The following is an 18,618-nucleotide window of genomic DNA, read 5'->3' as shown; positions in this document are numbered from 1 at the left end:
TGCAGTGCAAAGACAAAGTCATCCGGTGTGTACACAAGCATTATGTCAGTGCTGCTTCTAGATAAAGTAAATTCACCCCATTAAAAAAGGTTATAATTTGTAATCTTTGGATAACCCATCTACAATCTACTTAATCATGGGGATCCAACTGCAGGGACACCCCAGTGATCAAGAGATCGAAGGTCCCCATCCTCCAGGTGAATTGAACAACCAAGTGCATGCTTGTCCTCTGCTTCATTCACTCTCTATAGGACTTCCAAAGAAGACCAGTTCTGTACTTTGTCATTGTCAGAAATTCCACAGACAGTGAATAAACCAGTAGTCAAGAATGCACCTTGCCGCTTCACCCATGAAACAAGGCACCTCCATCCTCATGATCAGTGGGGGTCCCAGCATTTGGCTTCCCCCGTGATTAGCTAGTTATTACCTATTCTATAGCTAGGGCATAACCCCTCCATTATGCATATATTCATAGGCAAGTGCTAATCACTGCTGGAGCGATAAATTAGATCAAAATGAACAGCATACATGTAAGCATTAAAGCGTAACTGTCATTTCAGGGTCATTTTTTTTAAAACATTAAATATCAACAGTTCAAGCGATTTTAAGAAACTTTGTAATAGGTTTTATAAACCAAAAGCGTTTCCTTCTGTACTGAAAAAGCAATCTCCCAGCTTCCCCCCTGACTTCAGAAGAAGCAGGATTTCTGTCTCCATTATGTGGCTATGGAGGGGGGAGGGGCTGTTAGGAATGACTGAGCACGGAGCAGTCCTGCACAGCACAACACCCTGCAATCTTCTCTCAGTAAGTTCATAGATAAGCACTGACCTTTCTGACCCCTGAATCCTGCGGTTTAGGTGCCCAGAGAGTCTACAAACAGCTCACCTTCCTGTCACCTCTTCCTGCTCCCTCATCTCCCTCGGCCCCTCCCCCCTCCATAAGGATAGAATGGAGAGAGCAGAGCCCGTCTTAACTGGCTTCTCTGTAATGAAGACGTGTTTGCCTGATAATGCACAGATAAGAAGTCAGGGGGGAAGGCTGGGAGATTGCTTCTTGAGTACAGAAGGAGGCTTTTTTGGCTGATAAAACCTATTAAAGAGTTTGTTAAAATCGCTTATACTACTTATTTCTGCAATAAAAAAAAATATGACAGTTATGCTTTAACTACACATTTGCTGATTTAAAAATTTTTTTTTATGACAGGTACACTTTAACATGTTATGCAAAAACAATATACCCTCATAAAAAAAAAAAAAAAAAAATGAGGAAGAAAAACAAAAATAGCCTTGGAGGAAATCGGAAAAAAAACCCAAAACTTCCCCCTACTTATAGGAGTACTCCGGGCAAGGGACATTTTTTCACATATGCCCGGGGATAAGTTGTTTTAAAATAATAAATAACACTTACCTACCTGGCTCCAGCGTCACGACCGCTATCCTGCCGCTCCATCCTGCGCCAGTGATGTTAACCCCTTAAGGTCAAAGCCAATTTTCGTTTTTGCGCTTTTGCTTTTTCCATTTTATGTTTAAAAGTCCATAGCGCTTGCATTTTTTAACCTAGAGACTTATATGAGTGCTTATTTTTTGCGAAACCAATGTTACTTTGCAATTACAGGCATAATTTTTCCATAAAATATGTTGTGAAACCAGAAAAAAATCATTTGCGCTGTCAAATTGAAAAAAAAACGAATTTGTTTTGATTTCGGGGAGTTTTGCATTTACGCCGTTCGCCCTATGGTAAAACTGACTTGTTAGGCATGTTCCTCAAGTCGTTACGATTACAACGATATATAACATGTATAACTTATATTGTATCTGATGGCCTGTAAAAAATTCAAACCATTGTTAACAAATATATGTCACTTAAAATCGCTCCATTCCCAGGCTTATAGCGCTTTTATCCTTTGGTCTATGGGGCTGTGTGAGGTGTCAGTTTTTGCGCCATGATGCGTTCTTTCTACCGGTACCTTGATTGCGCATATACGACTTTTTGATCGCTTTTTATTACATTTTTTCTGGATTTGATGCGACCAAAAATGCGCAATTTTGCACTTTGGGATTTTTTTGCGCTTACGCCGTTTACCGTGCGAGATCAGGAATGTGATTAATTAATAGTTCGGGCGATTACGTGTGCGGTGATACTAAATATGTTTATTAATTTATTTATTTATTAATATTTATAAAATGGGAAAAGGGGGGTGATTTGGACTTTTATTAGGGGAGGGGATTTTTTATTAATAAAAACTTTACTTTTTTTTTTTTTTACATACACTAGAAGCCCCTCTGGGGGGCTTGTATATACATAGCACTGATCTCTCATAGAGATCAATGCTGTGTATATACACAGCAAAGATCCATTAGATCGGTCATAGATTGCTATGGCCTGCTGCAGGCCATAGCAATCTATTGCCGAGCCGGGATCAGCGTCATTCCGACGCTGAGGCCCGGCACGGGCAGAAGAACGGATCTCCCCCCCGCGATCGCATCGCGGGGGGGGGGGGGAGATCCGTGCCACTAGACACCAGGGATGCACGGAGGAAAGCACTTCAATGCAGCTGTCAGGTTTGACAGCTGCATTGAAGGGCTTAATTAGCCGGCGCGGCAACGGGACCTGCGCCGGCTAATAGAGGCACTGCCCGGCTGCAGATTGCAGCCGGGATCGGTGCCGTTTAGAGCGGGGTCCCGGCGGGACCCCGCTCTGAACACCCCCTGCGGCACCATGACGTATCAGATACGTCATGGGTCGCTAAGGGGTTAAAGGCCCGCCTAGCCAATCAGTTGCTGAAGCGGTCTCCCGCCTCAGTTGCGGATTGGCTGGGTGGGCCTGCAACATCATAGCCCCCGGACCCAAACAAAGGGACAGAACAGCAGGATAGTGGCCACGGTGCTGAGGTCATTGTGAATTTTATTATTTTAACACAACCCATCTCTGGGCATATGTTAAAATGTCCCGTTCCCAGAGTACCACTTTAAGGGGTGTTCCCATCTCAACTAATATAGTTATAACTTATGAAGGTAAATATTTTTGCAAATGTATTCGTTTAGCAAACTTGCCTCCTTCTCCTGATATGACCATTCTTGCCCTCTTATTGTTGACAGCTTGCTGTCTAGGTTACTGACCACCACTTTGCTTTAAAAGCAGTGGTCTGGTTGGTGTATATATATAACTATATTGTAGATGTCCTGAGAGATACTGTATAATATATTATACAGTATCTCTATGTACATCTACAATATAGCTATATATATATATAATGTATACACACACACACACGCACACCAACCAGACCACTGCTTTTACAATGGAGTGGTGGTCGATAACCTAGACAACAAGCTGTAAACAATAGGAGGAAAAAAGGGGTGTAACAGAAAGAGGCAAATTTGCTATAAAAATGTATTTGCAAAAATATATATCTTTTCTTTTACAAGTTTGCAGCATGTTATAGGGCAACACGCCCTCTCAAACCTTTTCTCTCTCAGTCCTACTGTGTCACACAACAGAGCTGACACATTGCTCTAACAGCTGGGATCAGAGATAATGCCACACTCTGCCATATACTGCTGCTATGACTGGTTAAACAGAAGGATGGGTGAGGTCATTTGTCCACTCCATCGTATCGCTATTCAAAAAACAATGGCAGAAGTGCTGTTCTTTAACACCTAGCCTCACATTAAAGTTATCACATGTAAACCAAAAAAATGAAAAAGTGATTTTAAAGTGATTTTTTTTTAATCCCTTAATGATGACCTTATCTTCAAGGGGTTAATAAAGGGACGTTTACTGGAAACCTTAAAGTGGAAAGTTTTGAGAAGGGCTGCGTGCAGCAACAAGTAAGATTACTTGACTCATGTTAGCAGTGAACACTGCACCTCAGGCACAGAATAGCTTAGGAGCTGCCCTCTAGTTTTTCCATCGTGTTAAAATCAAGTAGGTAAACCGGTTTCCGGGTCGTATGATAACACTCTGTCTGGACGTACAGACATTTCACTGCTGCAGACATGATAGGGAAGGAATACACAGTTGTGTCTGTAGTCTTAGGGCCCGGACGATTATCATTTGCATAATCGTTAACGATCTCAAACGACCGCTATTGTGAAAGACATGAAAACGTTCGGTCATTTCCAAGGAACGATAATCGTTACTTATGATCGTAATTGTGATCGTTTCTCTTCGCTATTTATTCGCTATTGAATTCGTATCTATTGCGAACGACTGAACGATGTCTTATTCAATGCGAACGATTTGCGAACGAGCAACGATAAAAATAGGTCCAGGTCTTATAAAGCGATCAACGTTAACTGCATTTCAACCGAACAATTATCGTTCAGATTCGAACGATTTAACGATAATCTGAACGATAATCGTCCGGTGAAATAGGGCCCTTAGAGGACAACCAATAACATGAACTGGAGATGATCATATAATTGTGGTACAGTACTTGTAATATGCTTTATTGAAGCAGCACACAAAGACCGACACTTATCCCTTGGCCATGTTTGTCAGTTCTATAGAGATTGATTGAATGAAGTGGCAGTGGGTAAGCTTGACCAAGGCTTAATTGAAAAAGGGGACAGAAGACCCCCCCCCCAGTGATAAGACACTTATTACATTGCCTCATGGTGCGTTTACACAGAGCAATAATTCGCCCAATCTAACGATTTCAAAGTAACAATGTGTTTTTTATAACAATCAGTTCAGACTGAACGATATATCGTTTGAAAAAAAATGTTATTGCCCTCATTTTAACATCGCTTAAGCCTATCACACACATAGGGTGAATCAATGAAAGACTGTTTAGACGAAGCGATCTGCAAACTTTCAGCAAACAACCAACGACAATGGGAACACGTTGAAAGATCAAAATGAACGATTTTGTAAAGTAAACGCACCATAAGGATGGGTGATAAGTGTCCAACAAGGAAAACACCCCTTAATGAAACCTTTAGAATAGCCACTTGCCATTATTACAATGGCTTCAGTTTACTCTATCCCTTCCGTGAACAGCGTCCAAAGGGCCATGAGCTGAATCAGGACGTACAAAGGACTTTGCTGCTACAAATCCACTGGGTGATATAATTTTTGTTTCTGCGATTATAAACATGTATATGTTTGATGAAAAATGAAATGAAATATTGAGCAGTGAAAAAAGACGTGGTTAGAGTGTGTTTCTTTTGCTACTGGTGAAAATACATTTATAGGACAGCATCATCCATAGCCTCGGGTTCTGTCAGTGAGCGGGGAACGCTACAGACTACATGGCCATGTGAATGTATCATATGACACAAAGGGCCTGACATCATCTGGATTGTAGTGTTTACATACAGCAGTGAGGTCAGCAACTATTCTAAAGAACTGAATGAAACCATTATTAAAACAAAGTATTCAAGCACATACCTTATGTTATTACAACATACAAGTTTTGTTTAGCACTGACCATCAATGGCTCACTGAGCAAAAATAAGCAAGGCTACAAAGGACTAGAGCGGACCATATCATAGCTTTGCTGTGCAAGTGTACGGCCAAGAGTGATCTTTTCTGACACCCCCTATACATATGCATGCTCAAATCAACAGGGCATTCATGTGTTCTCAATGAAGATAGATATTCCAAGCAGATTCTAGATAGCTCTGGACGTATGCTACGTTTACACGGAGCGATAATTCGCCCAATTGATCGTTTAACGATTTTGAAGCAATGATTTGGTTTTTATAACTATCAGCGTTTAGATGAATAATTCGTTAGAAAAATTGATATGGCGATAGTTTATAAGATTGCTTAAGCCCATCTCACACATAGGGTGAATCTTTGAAAGGCTTTTTACACAAAGCGATCTGCGAATTTTTAGTGAACGACCAACGACGATTTGAGAACATGTTGAAAGATCAAAATGAACGATTTCTCGCTTGTTACTTGATCGTTCGCTGTTTACACGAGCCGATTATCGCTCAAATTAGCTCCCCAAAAATAAAAGGATTGCGCAGCTGAAATTCGAGATGCCTAATGTTTCCCTTCTGATATAATCTGCTGGAAGAGAGTTGAGAAGACTACATACACATTAGATGGTCAGCTTGTCCTGCAGAAATCAGCTAAATCAAACGTCTAATGTGTATCAGCAGCATTGGTGCTACCATTTAGTTCTAGGAAACATCCTAGTAAAATGGCTGTGATGAGACAAGACAACCCTCTAAATCTCACTCAGCCACTTAGTCCCCCATACTCACCTCATTATTGGGATCGGTGAGATAGCGCACCAGGACAGGCAGCAGGTATTCAGAGAACGCTCTGGGAAACTGTGGACGGCTCTCCTGCAGGAAGATGGTGATCTGTGGGACCTGCTCCATGAGCTCTGTCCGGACTGTAGGTTCTAGAAGGAGCAAAAAAAAAAAAAAGAATAAAAAAAAAGCACAAAAACTACTACATAAAACAAATGTAAATCCATTCAAAAGGTGGGAATTTATGTGTCTCAAGAACCCCCCAACCCCTAATTCATGTCCAGATGATATCCCCAGAGGTTGATTTCATATCTCTGTTTCAGTGAAAAGAGTGTAACTATTAACGTTGTAATAAAGTTTTTATCCAATACTTGGAGAAAGCAGGTGAACTGACCTGCATCCTCTGAGAGGCGGACAACTATCTCCATGACAGTCAGAAAATCATCTTCAGTACTGCTGAAATCTCTCAGCACGTCCAGCAATCCCCGTGCAATGATCTGTCTGTAAGAGAGAGAGGGGTCAATGACAGGATTACTTGGATTATACAGTGTATGTGGCACACAGGCATATGATATGGCTATCTTCTACCACAGCTCTAGACGTCAAAGCTGCGCGAGCACTCGCTAACCTTTAGGTCAGTAGTTTGCATCCAGGGATAAAACTACAACTTCCAGCATGCCCTGACATATAAGAAGGTTCTCCCTAGTACTTGCTTCCTGTTCGTTCCTACATGTCTACCTTACCCAACGATCATGTGAAAACCCTAAAATTCAGCATCAACGTGAAGGATCATATAGTGAAAAATCTTTGAGATCTCTGACGACTAAACCAGAAAATGAATAAGTTAAACCCAATTATTACAACAAATTAGCCCATCGTCAGTGACATGAGCAATTACTTCTCACTGTTTCTCCATAGAAATAACATGTCACCATACGGAGCCCCAAATAGCTCAGTGAGGCCCATCAGAGAGACTCTAGAACACAGTGTACAATATTTCCCATTCCCTGACAGACACTACCAGAGAAGGTTTCAAATGTCCCTGTCACTTTGAAAATCTTTGAAGACAACACACAGATATGTAAAATGTTTTCATTGGTTGAGGTCTGGGTGTTCAGACCCCCACCAATTGTTAGTGCCTCGCTTCTATAGACTTACAATAGGGACTGTCTACTGCAATGAAACAGGGAGAACAGTGATCAAAGGTGTAAAGCCCCTATTACACGGCCGTTTAACAGATCAGCGCTCGCTTGCTCCAGCTGGCGCTATTACATGCACCCACACCGAGTGGATAAGTGCCGGAAGGGGCACAGGAAGCTGCAGTAGGGGAGCCCATAGGAAATAGTGGCGGTCTGCTGCTGCTGCTCCTGTTAAAAAAATTTCAACATGTAGTAAGACAAAGATCGCCCGACATTGTGCATGTTGGCTGATCGTTGTCTTTTAACATTAGCTATTACACAAAGCGATTATCGGCCAATAGTCGCTTGGTGTAATAGGGCATTAAAGCGGTCAGCTTTGCCCCTATTGACTCTATCTAGTGATCGGTGGAGGTTAGCGCTCACCTCCTGATTACTGCTGCATTATATAAAAAGCCTAGGTAACATTCCTTTTATTATGAGTTTTATTTCACATAGACATTTACCTGTTAAATATATTATCACTAAAAGCGTATTTCTCCAGGCGTGCAAGAGGCGTCAGGTTGTCCTGTCCCGGAATGTCCAAAAAAGCGCTTATCCTCATGCTTTCACAGTCTGGTCCATAATCCTCAAAGCCAACTGCAGAGATGAAGAAGACAAGATGACACATTATCTCCCCTCGCTAACCAAGGAGCAAACCCGGGCAGGTGTCATGTGAGATCCTGCGAGTCAGGTGGGCAAGGTTCATGTATCCACATATGTATATGGATGCTTAGGTTACAGGATACCACATGGCACTGGACGGTATAGGGCTCTTTAAGCTAATGTGCTTCCAGCCTGGAGATAGTGATCTGCTAAGATGCTCCACAGGTTTCAGGAGCAGGACACTAATCTCTTCTAACCTCAAGTGTGAGCAGAATTTTAATTCCATCTCAAGTGGAATTAGGCCTTGGCAGACAGAAGATTTCACTTGGCTTCTAGACGGCACTTTAAAGTGCATCTACAGATTACCCATGATGCAGGCATCCATTTTATATGCTATGAATTGCCCTAACCTTGTCAATTCACAGGCTGCATTCTCATCTCAGCTCACATGTCTTGGCCGCGGGCATGCCAATCATTACCGATGGCACTCGATGTACCAGGGCTACAATTAGGGCATCTTGTATCACTGTTTATTAAAGCTGGCATACTTATAATTATCCTGATGTCATATCATACATGGCAGATCACTGCTCAGTCCGTGGGATACACAGAGGAGGGTGCACAGGTCATCTATTCTGCAGTTATCTCTCTCTCTATATATACATTATATATATATATATATATATATACATACATACACACACAGTGGGGAAGAAAGGATGTGATACACTGCTGATTTTGCAAGTTTTCCCACCTATTGGAGAGGTCTGTATTATTTATCGTAGGTACACTTTTATCGTAGGTCCCACTCCTCCATATCTTTCAGGTTTTGGGGCTGTCACTGGACAACATTGAGTTTCAGCTCCCTCCAAAGATATTTTTTTATTGGGTTCAGGTCTAGACACTGGCCAGTCCAGTATCTTGAAATGCTTCTCACAGAGCCGCTCCTTAGTTTCCCTGGCTGTGTGTTTCAGGACATTTTAATGCTGGAAAACCCAACCACAACCAATTTTCGATGCTCTTACTGAGGGAAGAAGGTTTTAGGCCAAAATCTTGTAATACATGGCCCTATCCATCTTACCTTTAATAAGGTGCAGTCGCCCTGTCCCCTTTATAGAAAAGCACCCCCAAGTATGTTTCCACCCCCCATGCTTCACGGCTGGGACTGTGTTCTTGGGGTTGTACTCATACTTCTTCCTCCAAACACAACAAGTGGAGTTCTATTTTCGTCACGTCTGACCACACAACCTTCTGCTCCCTCTAGATTATCCAGATCATGGGTTTCAAACTCTGGCCCTCCATCTGTTAAAAGACTACAATTTCAGTTTGTGCCTGGACAGCCAAAGTTAAAGCTTTGGATTTCCAGACACAATGGGAATTGTAGTTTTGTAACAGCTAGAAGGCCTGAGTTTAACACCCCTGATCCAAATGGTCATTGGTGAACTTCAAACAGCATGCTGGTGTGAGCATGGGAACCTTGTGTGCCCTGCAGGATTTTAATCCATAATGGTGTATTGTGTTACTAATGGTAATATTTAAAGGAGAAGTCCTGCGAAAATTTTTATTAAAGTATTGTATAGTCCTCCAAAAGTTATACAAATCACCAATATACACTTATTACAGGAAATGCTTATGAAGTGCTTTTTTCCCTGCACTTACTACTGCATCAAGGCTTCACTGCTGGATAAAATGGTGATGTCACGACCCGACTCCCAGAGCTGTACGGGCTGTGGCTGCTGGAGATGATGATGGCAGGGGGATGCTCAGTGTCCCTCTAGTGCCCTGTGTCCCTCAGTGTCCCCCTGCCATCATCCTCTGACATCATCTTCTCCAGCAGCCACAGCCCGCACAGCTCTGGGAGTCGGGTCGTGACATCACCATTTTATCCAGGAAGTGAAGCCTTGATGCAGTAGTAAGTGCAGGGGAAAAAGCACTTTATAAGCATTTCCTGTAATAAGTGTGTATTGGTAATTTGTATAACTTTTGGGGATAATACAATACTTTAATAAAAATTTTCGCCGGATTTCTCCTTTAAGGCTGGGTTCACACTACGTATATTTGAGGCTGTATGTTTGAGGCTGTATAGCAACCAAAACCAGGAGTGGATTAAAAACACAGAAAGGCTATGTTCACATAATGTTGTAATTGAGTGGATGGCCGTCATTTAATTGCAAATATTTGCTGTTATTTTAAAACAACGGCTGTTATATTGAAATAATGGAAGTTATTTACCGTTATATGGCGGCCATCCACTCAATTTCAACATTGTGTGAACATATCCTTTCTGGGTTTTCAATCCACTCCTGGTTTTGGTTGCTATGAGGACCTGACATGAGGACCAAATACAGCCTGAAATATACATAGTGTGAACCCAGCCTAAGACTGTAAACCAGCTCTCTTCAGGTCATTGACCAGGTCTTCCCATGTAGTTCTCGGCTGATTGCTGATGTTTTTCAGAATGATCCTTACTCACAAGGTGAGATCTTGCATGGAGCCCCAGCCCGAGAAATAAATTGACAGTCATCTTGTGTTTCTTACATTTTGTAATAATTGCACTGACTGTTGTTGCCTTCTCACCAAACTGCTCGCCTATTGTCCAGTTGCTCATCCCAGCCTTGTGCAAGTCTACAATATTGTCCCTGGTGTACTTAGACAGCTTTCTTGGCCATGGTGGAGTGTGACTGAGTGAGTGTAGAGTGCAAAGTAGAAGGAGCATCCTAAAGAAGAACTAACAGGTCTGTGAGAGACAGAATTCTTACTGGTTGGTAGGTGGTCAAATACTTATTTCATGCAACAAAATGCTAATTATTTGAAAATCATACAATGTCTGGAATATATTTTTCCCATACATTGTCTCTCACGGGTGAAATGTATCTACAATAAAAAATACACACCTCTCCATTTTTTGTAGGTGGGAAAATATGCAAAATTGGCAGTATATCAAATACTTATTTTCCCCACTGTGTATATATATTATACATAGCAAATTACACTGGAGTCTTTGGTACAGTTGGGTCCCACATCTATTCCAGCTTTTATGTACACATCTACATCTATTCCACTCAGTATATACAATCAATGTTTTTACAGGAGCAGACATAGTAAATGATTCACCAAAGCACCTATAGACTCCTGCCTATAAGTAGTAATGACTGCAGGGGGAAATTACCCAGGACTGCATGAAATATCATGAGGCTGTGCTCAACCGTAACGGCTTCCCAGAGGCAAACTAGAGTATGCAAGAAGAGAGAAGACGAAGGGGCAATAGGTTCTGGTTGCTGATAAAACTTATCATCCCCACTGTACATGGTGCGCTTATGTTGATAAATGAGCCATTATAGGATAGGTGAGTGTCTAAGGGCACCGACCACATAAGATTACCTGAAACTATGACTGCACTGACATGGGAATCTATACACCACTACAGTCAGGGCCTGTAGATGCCCTGTGCTATCCACACTACACAACCCTGCAAGGTCGCCAGAGATTGCGCCAAATCCTATCTGATGGCAACACAGGCTTGTGGCTGACTTATACCTGTGTATTAGGAACCTCTCACGTATATGTCTACTTTTGAGGAAGGTGCAGAAAGCGGTGAACACTCACAGTCATCCAGATCGTCCTGCAGGTCCACAAAGTACAGCGGGATCCCTAAGAGGAAGCAGAACGGGAAGTCATTACAGGTGAACGTCACTGTGAGAACAGGAAAGTAATCATCATCATCATCAGAAGGCTGTTGTCACACTAGAACTCCCAGCATGTCCTGACAGCTGGCTAGGAGTAGTGGTTCATGCATTGTATATAGCTCCATTCATCACTGACTTGCAGATATTGTAGTGACAGCCCCATCCTCATGTATTATTCGTCAAGGTCAGCAGTTTATACATGGAGACAGGTGGATGACTACATACTCAATCGTACAAGAAATGAGATATCCCTTTAAGACAGGCATCTCTGTCAATAAGTAGTGAGGAATACATAGATATGTGGTGTAAGGTGACCTCTGGATCTAGGTAAGTCACTTCATCACCACTATTAGGATCCCTAATTGCTGTCAGTGAATAGACATGTAACACCCAGAGGCTGAATGATATGGTTATTGTTCCCAGAAGAGACATTCACAAAAAGTAACAAAGCCTATTAGAAAGTTGCACAATCCAGAAGCCTTCCCCCCTGCAGCATGTGTATAAATGTCTGATGGATGCAGCTTATAACTCTGACCTTCAACTATTGCAAAATTCCCATCATGCTTTATCACCTGAAGGACCTTCTAAGGCTGGGATGCACAACCTGACGCCCTGCAGCTGTTGCACAACTACAATTCCCATCATGTCTGGACATCCAAAGGGTGTCCAGGCATAATGGGAATTGTAGGTTTGCAACAGCTGGAGGGCATCAGGTTGTGCACCCTTGTTCTGGGGCAATGATCTCTAACCTATGACCCTACAGCTGCTGAATGATGACAACTCCCATCATGTCCTGACAGCTGAAGGACCCTTTACATCCCAATATGAAATGTTCTGCCTATGGTGGGGCGCAATTCTTTCCTATCGAACAAGCATCAGAAAATAACCAAACCACTAATGCAGTAGGTATAAGATATAAAGTAAAATGAAAAGTACAGACCAATATAAAGTCATGTGACAATAGTAGCCTCACCATTAACGGGATAACCTGCTGGGAACGAAATTGTCCCCAGAATTAAAGGTGCCCAGAGGGTGCGGTCAGCACTCTATTCATTCTCTATGAAAACGCTGAATTGTTTGCTAGTCCATACAGAATAGGGTGCTGGCTGCTCCAAATTGTGGGGAGTCCCTTCAGTCTCCAACTCATCAGAAACTTATCCCATATTGTCAATGTTATTAACCAGGATTCCCAACATGCCCAGACAGCCATTCCCATGATGGAGAGACACAGGTTGGGGAACACAGTTACAGAACAGTGACGTCAGACGCCTGGCCCTCCAGCTGTTGCAAAACTACAAATCCCATCATGGGAAGGGCTGTCCGGGCATGTTGGGAATTGTGGTTTGGTAACAGCTGGAGGGCCAATAGTTTGACATCTGTGCCTTAGAATCATCTGTTACAGTACAATGGAAGGTGCAGTACAGCAACAGATGGAGAGCACTGCCCAAGAGATGATGGGCATGATGGGAATTGTAGTCCTGCAACAGCCGGAAAGTCATAGGTTAGCAATGGGGAACCTGCAGCCCTCCAGCTATTGCAAAACTACATTTCCCATCATGCCTGGACAGTCATGACACTGATTGTCTCTGCATGATGGGAGTTGTAGTTCTTCAAGTTAGTAAGGCTTAAATTGGGGGGAAAACAGGAGTCAAACTACAGCCTTCCAGCTGTTACAAAACTACAATTACCATCATGCCAAAGGTAAAGAATTTGCTTTCGAGGCATGATGGGAATTGTAGTTTTGTAACAGCTGGAGGGCTGGAGTTTGACACCCCTGGCAGGAAAGCCCTGAGCAATACGGATATCCCTGGCGCAGGGGCCAAGGGGGTGGAGCCTGGCGCAGGGGCCAAGGGGGTGGGGCATGACACAGGATGGCTCTATAGTGTCCTAAAAGCCCCGCCCCCACCATGGTCAGAGCATAACCTGGCGATACATATACGCAGGGCGCCACCTGGGTAAACCATTCTGGAGCATTCCTTTATCCAATAGAAATCTGCCATAGTAGCGTAACATGTCGGGGATTATAGATGAAGAGGACGTGAAGCTTGTGGTGGCGTCAGGAGGGATGACACAGAAGCCTCACCACCTATTATATATAGAAAAATGGCACCAATGCCATCTAACAGCCATCCGCCATGATTGACTGTACCATGTGTGATGGATATAGAGGTATACGGCTCCATCCCAGAGCTGGTGATATATACTGGGGACTAGGAGGCGAATGTTATGGTAATGCATCCACCATGATGGGGGTAGTGGTGCATTGTATATAGATATACATATATATGTGTATACAGGGCATGCCACCCTCACACTGGCACACTGGGCACCTCACCCACCACAACAGCATCATCACACTGAAAGTTCCCCGGAACAACAATGGCTGCAGGCTCCCCCATAGAGATGACAGGAGGGGAGGGGGGCGCCGCACACTGGCCTCTGCAGCCATACAGCTCGGCTCTCCCCGACCACCCCGCCGCCGTGTCACACGTCCGGACCCCAATAACAACCCGTGCACCTTCCCCCCCATCAATCCCTGAGCCCCGGACTCCTCACTTACCGGCCATCTTGAGGGCTGAGCCGGGAGGACAGAAGCGCGCCGCCGACACCGCTCGTCCCCGCAGTTTGGTAGGCGCGCGCACCGCACCACAGAGACAGAGACGTCACTCATCGCGTGGCCGCGCACAAGCGAAGAAGCTGCGCGCCCCCGACCCCTGCTCTACGCAGGGAGGTGGCTTACGGCACTGGCGTGAGATCCGCTGCCCTCCTGCTGTCGGAAAACAGCAGTGCCTGCTGGGTTATGTAGTTTCCTATCAGCTGCTGTTAGAAAAGGACGGACAACAATAAAATAAATTATGGCGTCCATCCTAGGGGAGGATATAACGCTGGAATTGTGATGGAAATGACAGCAACCTGGGTAGAGCGGTTCATTGGTTTTATGCAGTCAGGAGCCATATAGTCACATACCAGCAATGAGGGTCCTGCAGACTATATTGATCAGTGATTGCAGTGCAGTTACATCCAGTGACTATAGGGTGTGTATGTTGTTTGTGTAGAGTTTGCAGCCCCCCCCCCCCCCCCATAATGCATCACATGTTCCCCCAGTGCTGTTTCTAGGTAATTTTGACTACAGGGCGAATCTTGCTAAAATCGCCCCCCCCCCCCCCTTTGAGTGATGTCAAGGGGGGGGGGGCGGTTGTTGCTATGGAGAAGCAGTGTGTGTATTATGGCATATAGCCGTGTTATTCAACCTTTTTTTTTTACTTGAGGCAGAAAAAAGTAATTCAGTGACTTACAGGTGACGTCTTCTGCAATCTGAGGCGTCACTTTTTCTCCCCTTCTGGCCCGGACCACCATGATGATTTCTTGCAGCAATAATTTATCTGTTCTAAACCTGCCAGACAAACATTTTAGGCTCTGCACTTTTACAACAACTTCCACTTCTTTGTGTCATGTGCAGGAAAGTCAGTAGGTATGTGGGTTGGCCCCTGTATGTACGATCGCCTGCTGTTCTCCCATATAGCAATAATGCTCACTGTACAGTACCCAAATAGTAATCCCCCCCTGTGCTGTCCCCATAGTAACAATCCCCCCCAGTGCTCCTCCTTATAGTAATAATCCCCCCAGTGCTTCCCTTATAGTAATAATCCCCCCAGTTCCACCTTATAGTAATAATCCCCCCAGTGCTCTCCCCATAGTAATAATCCCCCCAGTGCTCTCCCCATAGTAATAATCCCCCAGTGCTCCCCTTTATAGTAATAATCCCCCCAATGCTCCCCCTTATAGTAATAATCCCCCCAGTGCTTCCCTTATAGTAATAATCCCCCCAGTTCCACCTTATAGTAATAATCCCCCCAGTGCTCTCCCCATAGTAATAATCCCCCCAGTGCTCTCCCCATAGTAATAATCCCCCAGTGCTCCCCTTTATAGTAATAATCCCCCCAATGCTCCCCCTTATAGTAATAATCCCCCCAGTGCTTCGCCTTATAGTAATAATCCGCCAGTGCTCCCCTTATAGTAATAATCCCCCCAGTGCTCCCCCTTATAGTAATAATCCCCCCAGTGCTCCCCTTATAGTAATAATCCCCCCAGTGCTCCCCCTTATAGTAATAATGCCCCCAATGCTCCCCTTATAGTAATAATCCCCCCAGTGCTCCCCTTTATAGTAATAATCCCCCCAGTGCTCCCCCTTATAGTAATAATCCCCCCAGTGCTCCCCCTTATAGTAATAATTCCCCTGTGGTTTTCTCCTATAGTAACACTGGCCCCCGCATTGCCAAATATACACACACAAAAGAAAAAAAAAACATTATACTCACGTTATCCTGAGATAGGTTGGGTCCTTTTCTCTTCTCATCTTCTCCTCAAGCCTGCGAGGAGCAGGACGGCTCCTCCAGCAGAGAAGATGCGTGTGGGGGCGGCGGCCTGGCGGCTGAGCGCGGTCTGGGGGGAGCTGCGGACGGTGATCTGAGCAGGTGATGGGGCGTCGCGCACGCCACTGAGTGAGGTGCCAACAGCGCGGTCCGGGGGGAGGTGAGCTGCGGGGGATCTGCCAGGGAGCTGCGGGCGGTCATCTGGGCAGGTGATCGGCCAAGCGCAGGGGCAGATGATGGGGCGGGCGGCACGCACGGCCTGGAGGGTGCCATCAGCGCCCCGAGCGGTCGCCCGGCCCGCCCGCCGCTAGAAACGGCCCTGTGTTCCCCTTAGTGTCTCCATAATAATAGTGCCCCCAGTTTGTGTTCTGATGCCCACTTTAACCCCCCCCCCCATCATTACTAACAGTGTATACTAACACAGTTCGTATACTAGGCTACAACCTATAATAATTCTGCATGACACTTTGGCTGCACTTTACTGTCTGTCTCTCTCCCCTTATCTCTTAGACTGTCAGCCCTCAAAGGCAGGGTCCTCTCTTCCTATGTACCAGTATGCCACTTACCCTTATGTAATGTGTTTTATATCTTGTAATGTTTTTGTTTTCTTACCCACTATCGCTTGTATAGCGCTCTGTAATTACGGGTCCTCACTAATTGTACAGCAGGGACTAACATCTGTATGGCCTGTATCCCCCCAAGGGTGATGACAACATGGCTGCTCACCCTTGTGCTGCTTCTGTGCCTATAATGAACAATTTCCATATGCAACTCTCGAGAGAAATGGCTACCCTACATGTAACTAACACTGCAACAGTGCTTGGGGACTTGTAGGCCCATATTGAGGCCATTCCTGCAAGAGATGATATAGAGACCTAGGCTGTATTTATCGCCTCCCTCTGTGCTAGATTTCCATCTTGTTGAGAGAGTGGAGTCTGTAGTTGTTGCTACACAAGCTAAATCTAGCAGAACCGATCGCACGCCCCCCCCTAATCGCCCCCCCCGCAGCACCGATCGCTTGCACGCCCCCCTGCAGCACCGATCGCCCCCCTTCAGCCCCCGATGGGGGGCGATCGGGTGGCCGGGGCTGCAGGGGGCGTGCGAGCGATCGGTGCTGCCGGGGGGCAATTGGGGGGGGCGTGCGATCGGTGCTGCGGGGGGGCGTGCGATCGGTGCTGCGGAGGGGCGATCGAGCTGCCGGGGGATGTACATCCCTGCTGCGTGTTTGTCTGCCATTAAAAGTATAGGGCCGGGATCTGCAGCGAGGGGACTCGCTGCAGACCCGCCAAGTGGGTTTGTAGCCTTAATGATATCTTGGGTGCTCCTATTGACTCTCAGATTGAATTTGTTAGAGCCCATCGGTCACTTGGACCAAGGTCATCGGATCCGTCTAGACCCTGTGACGTTCCTGTGTCCCTAAGTAGGTGGCGTTATTAAGTGTGTCTTTACTGTGGTATTTGTTTTGGGTTTTTTTTTTCAGTTAATTTCTGTTCTTTAAATACCAGGGGTTTAAATTTTCAGAAGTGTAACCATGTGCTATACCAAAAGCATAGACAGAAAACTCATATTATACTGTTACAGGAGACCCCTTTGGAGACAAATTGTATACCTAATATCCAAGATTGTTATACCAATTGCTTACCAAGTTGGTTTCACTGCTTCAATGTAGAGTCTAAATCTAAATTTGTATCCTTAAAGGGGTTGTTCAGCAAAAAAAAATTATTTCAATTCAGCTGGTGTCAGAAAGTTATATAGATTTGTAATTTACTTCTATTAAAAAAATCTCAAGTCTTCCCATACTTATAAGCTGTTGTGTATATCCTGCAGAAAATGTTGTTTTATTTACATTCAGAAACAGTGCTCTCTGCTGACATCTCTGGCCAAGACAGGAACTGTCCAGAGCAGTAGCAAATCCCCATAGAAAACCTCCCCTGCTCTGGACACTTCCTGTCTTGGCCAGAGATGTCCGCAGAGAGCACTGTGTCTGAATGTAAATAAAACAACATTTCCTGCAGGACATATAGTAGCTTCTAAGTATGGGAAGACTTAACATTTTTAAATGAAGTAAATTACAAATCTATATAACTTTCTGACACAAGTTAGTTTGAAAGAATTTTTTTTTCACTGGACAAGCCCTTTAAGCATCCATAAGTCACTTCGCTATGACTAGGTTCATACTAAAGTAGATCTCGAGGGTAGATTTGTATTCCTGAAACTGTGGATAAATAACAAATTGGTTACAATGGCTAACATCTATGTCCCCAATAAGAGACAACTACAAGCATGTAAAAATATCTCAGCCTCTTGGAAGATTTTGCAGAGGGTGTAATTACCATAGGAGGTTATTTTAACCTTACACTTGATCTATCAATTGATTCTTGTCTTGGAGTAGTGGCATTCCCGTCACTTGTTTGGTACAACTTATTCACATAGACCGAAAGGTCTTCTCTAAGATCCTTGCCAATTGATTAAAGGGGTTATCCAGTGCTACAAAAACATGGCCACTTTTGCCCACTCTTGTCTCCAGATTGGGTGGGGTTTGAAACTATTGAAGTAAATGGAGCTC

General features: G+C 44.4%; 1 protein-coding gene across 1 annotated transcript in view; it reads right to left on the bottom strand.

The window, feature by feature from the left end:
* The window catches only part of LOC138771748 (serine/threonine-protein phosphatase 4 regulatory subunit 1-like), a 37,802-nt gene extending 23,464 nt beyond the window's left edge, over positions 1-14,338 (bottom strand). Inside the window, exons 1-5 of the mRNA XM_069951720.1 lie at positions 14,240-14,338; positions 11,600-11,644; positions 7,855-7,987; positions 6,607-6,713; positions 6,222-6,364 (exon numbers count right to left, since the gene is read on the bottom strand). Of these exons, the coding sequence (XP_069807821.1) occupies positions 6,222-6,364; positions 6,607-6,713; positions 7,855-7,987; positions 11,600-11,644; positions 14,240-14,246 (435 nt within the window). The 5' untranslated portion in view covers positions 14,247-14,338. The remainder of the gene's footprint in view (positions 1-6,221; positions 6,365-6,606; positions 6,714-7,854; positions 7,988-11,599; positions 11,645-14,239) is intronic.
* Between the last annotated feature and the right edge of the window lie 4,280 nt (positions 14,339-18,618).

The sequence above is a fragment of the Dendropsophus ebraccatus genome, chromosome 14 (genome assembly GCF_027789765.1).
Source record: "Dendropsophus ebraccatus isolate aDenEbr1 chromosome 14, aDenEbr1.pat, whole genome shotgun sequence".
Taxonomy (NCBI): Eukaryota; Metazoa; Chordata; class Amphibia; order Anura; family Hylidae; genus Dendropsophus; species Dendropsophus ebraccatus.
Note: the sequence above shows the minus strand (reverse complement) of the source record. Positions and strands in the feature narration are given on the sequence as shown.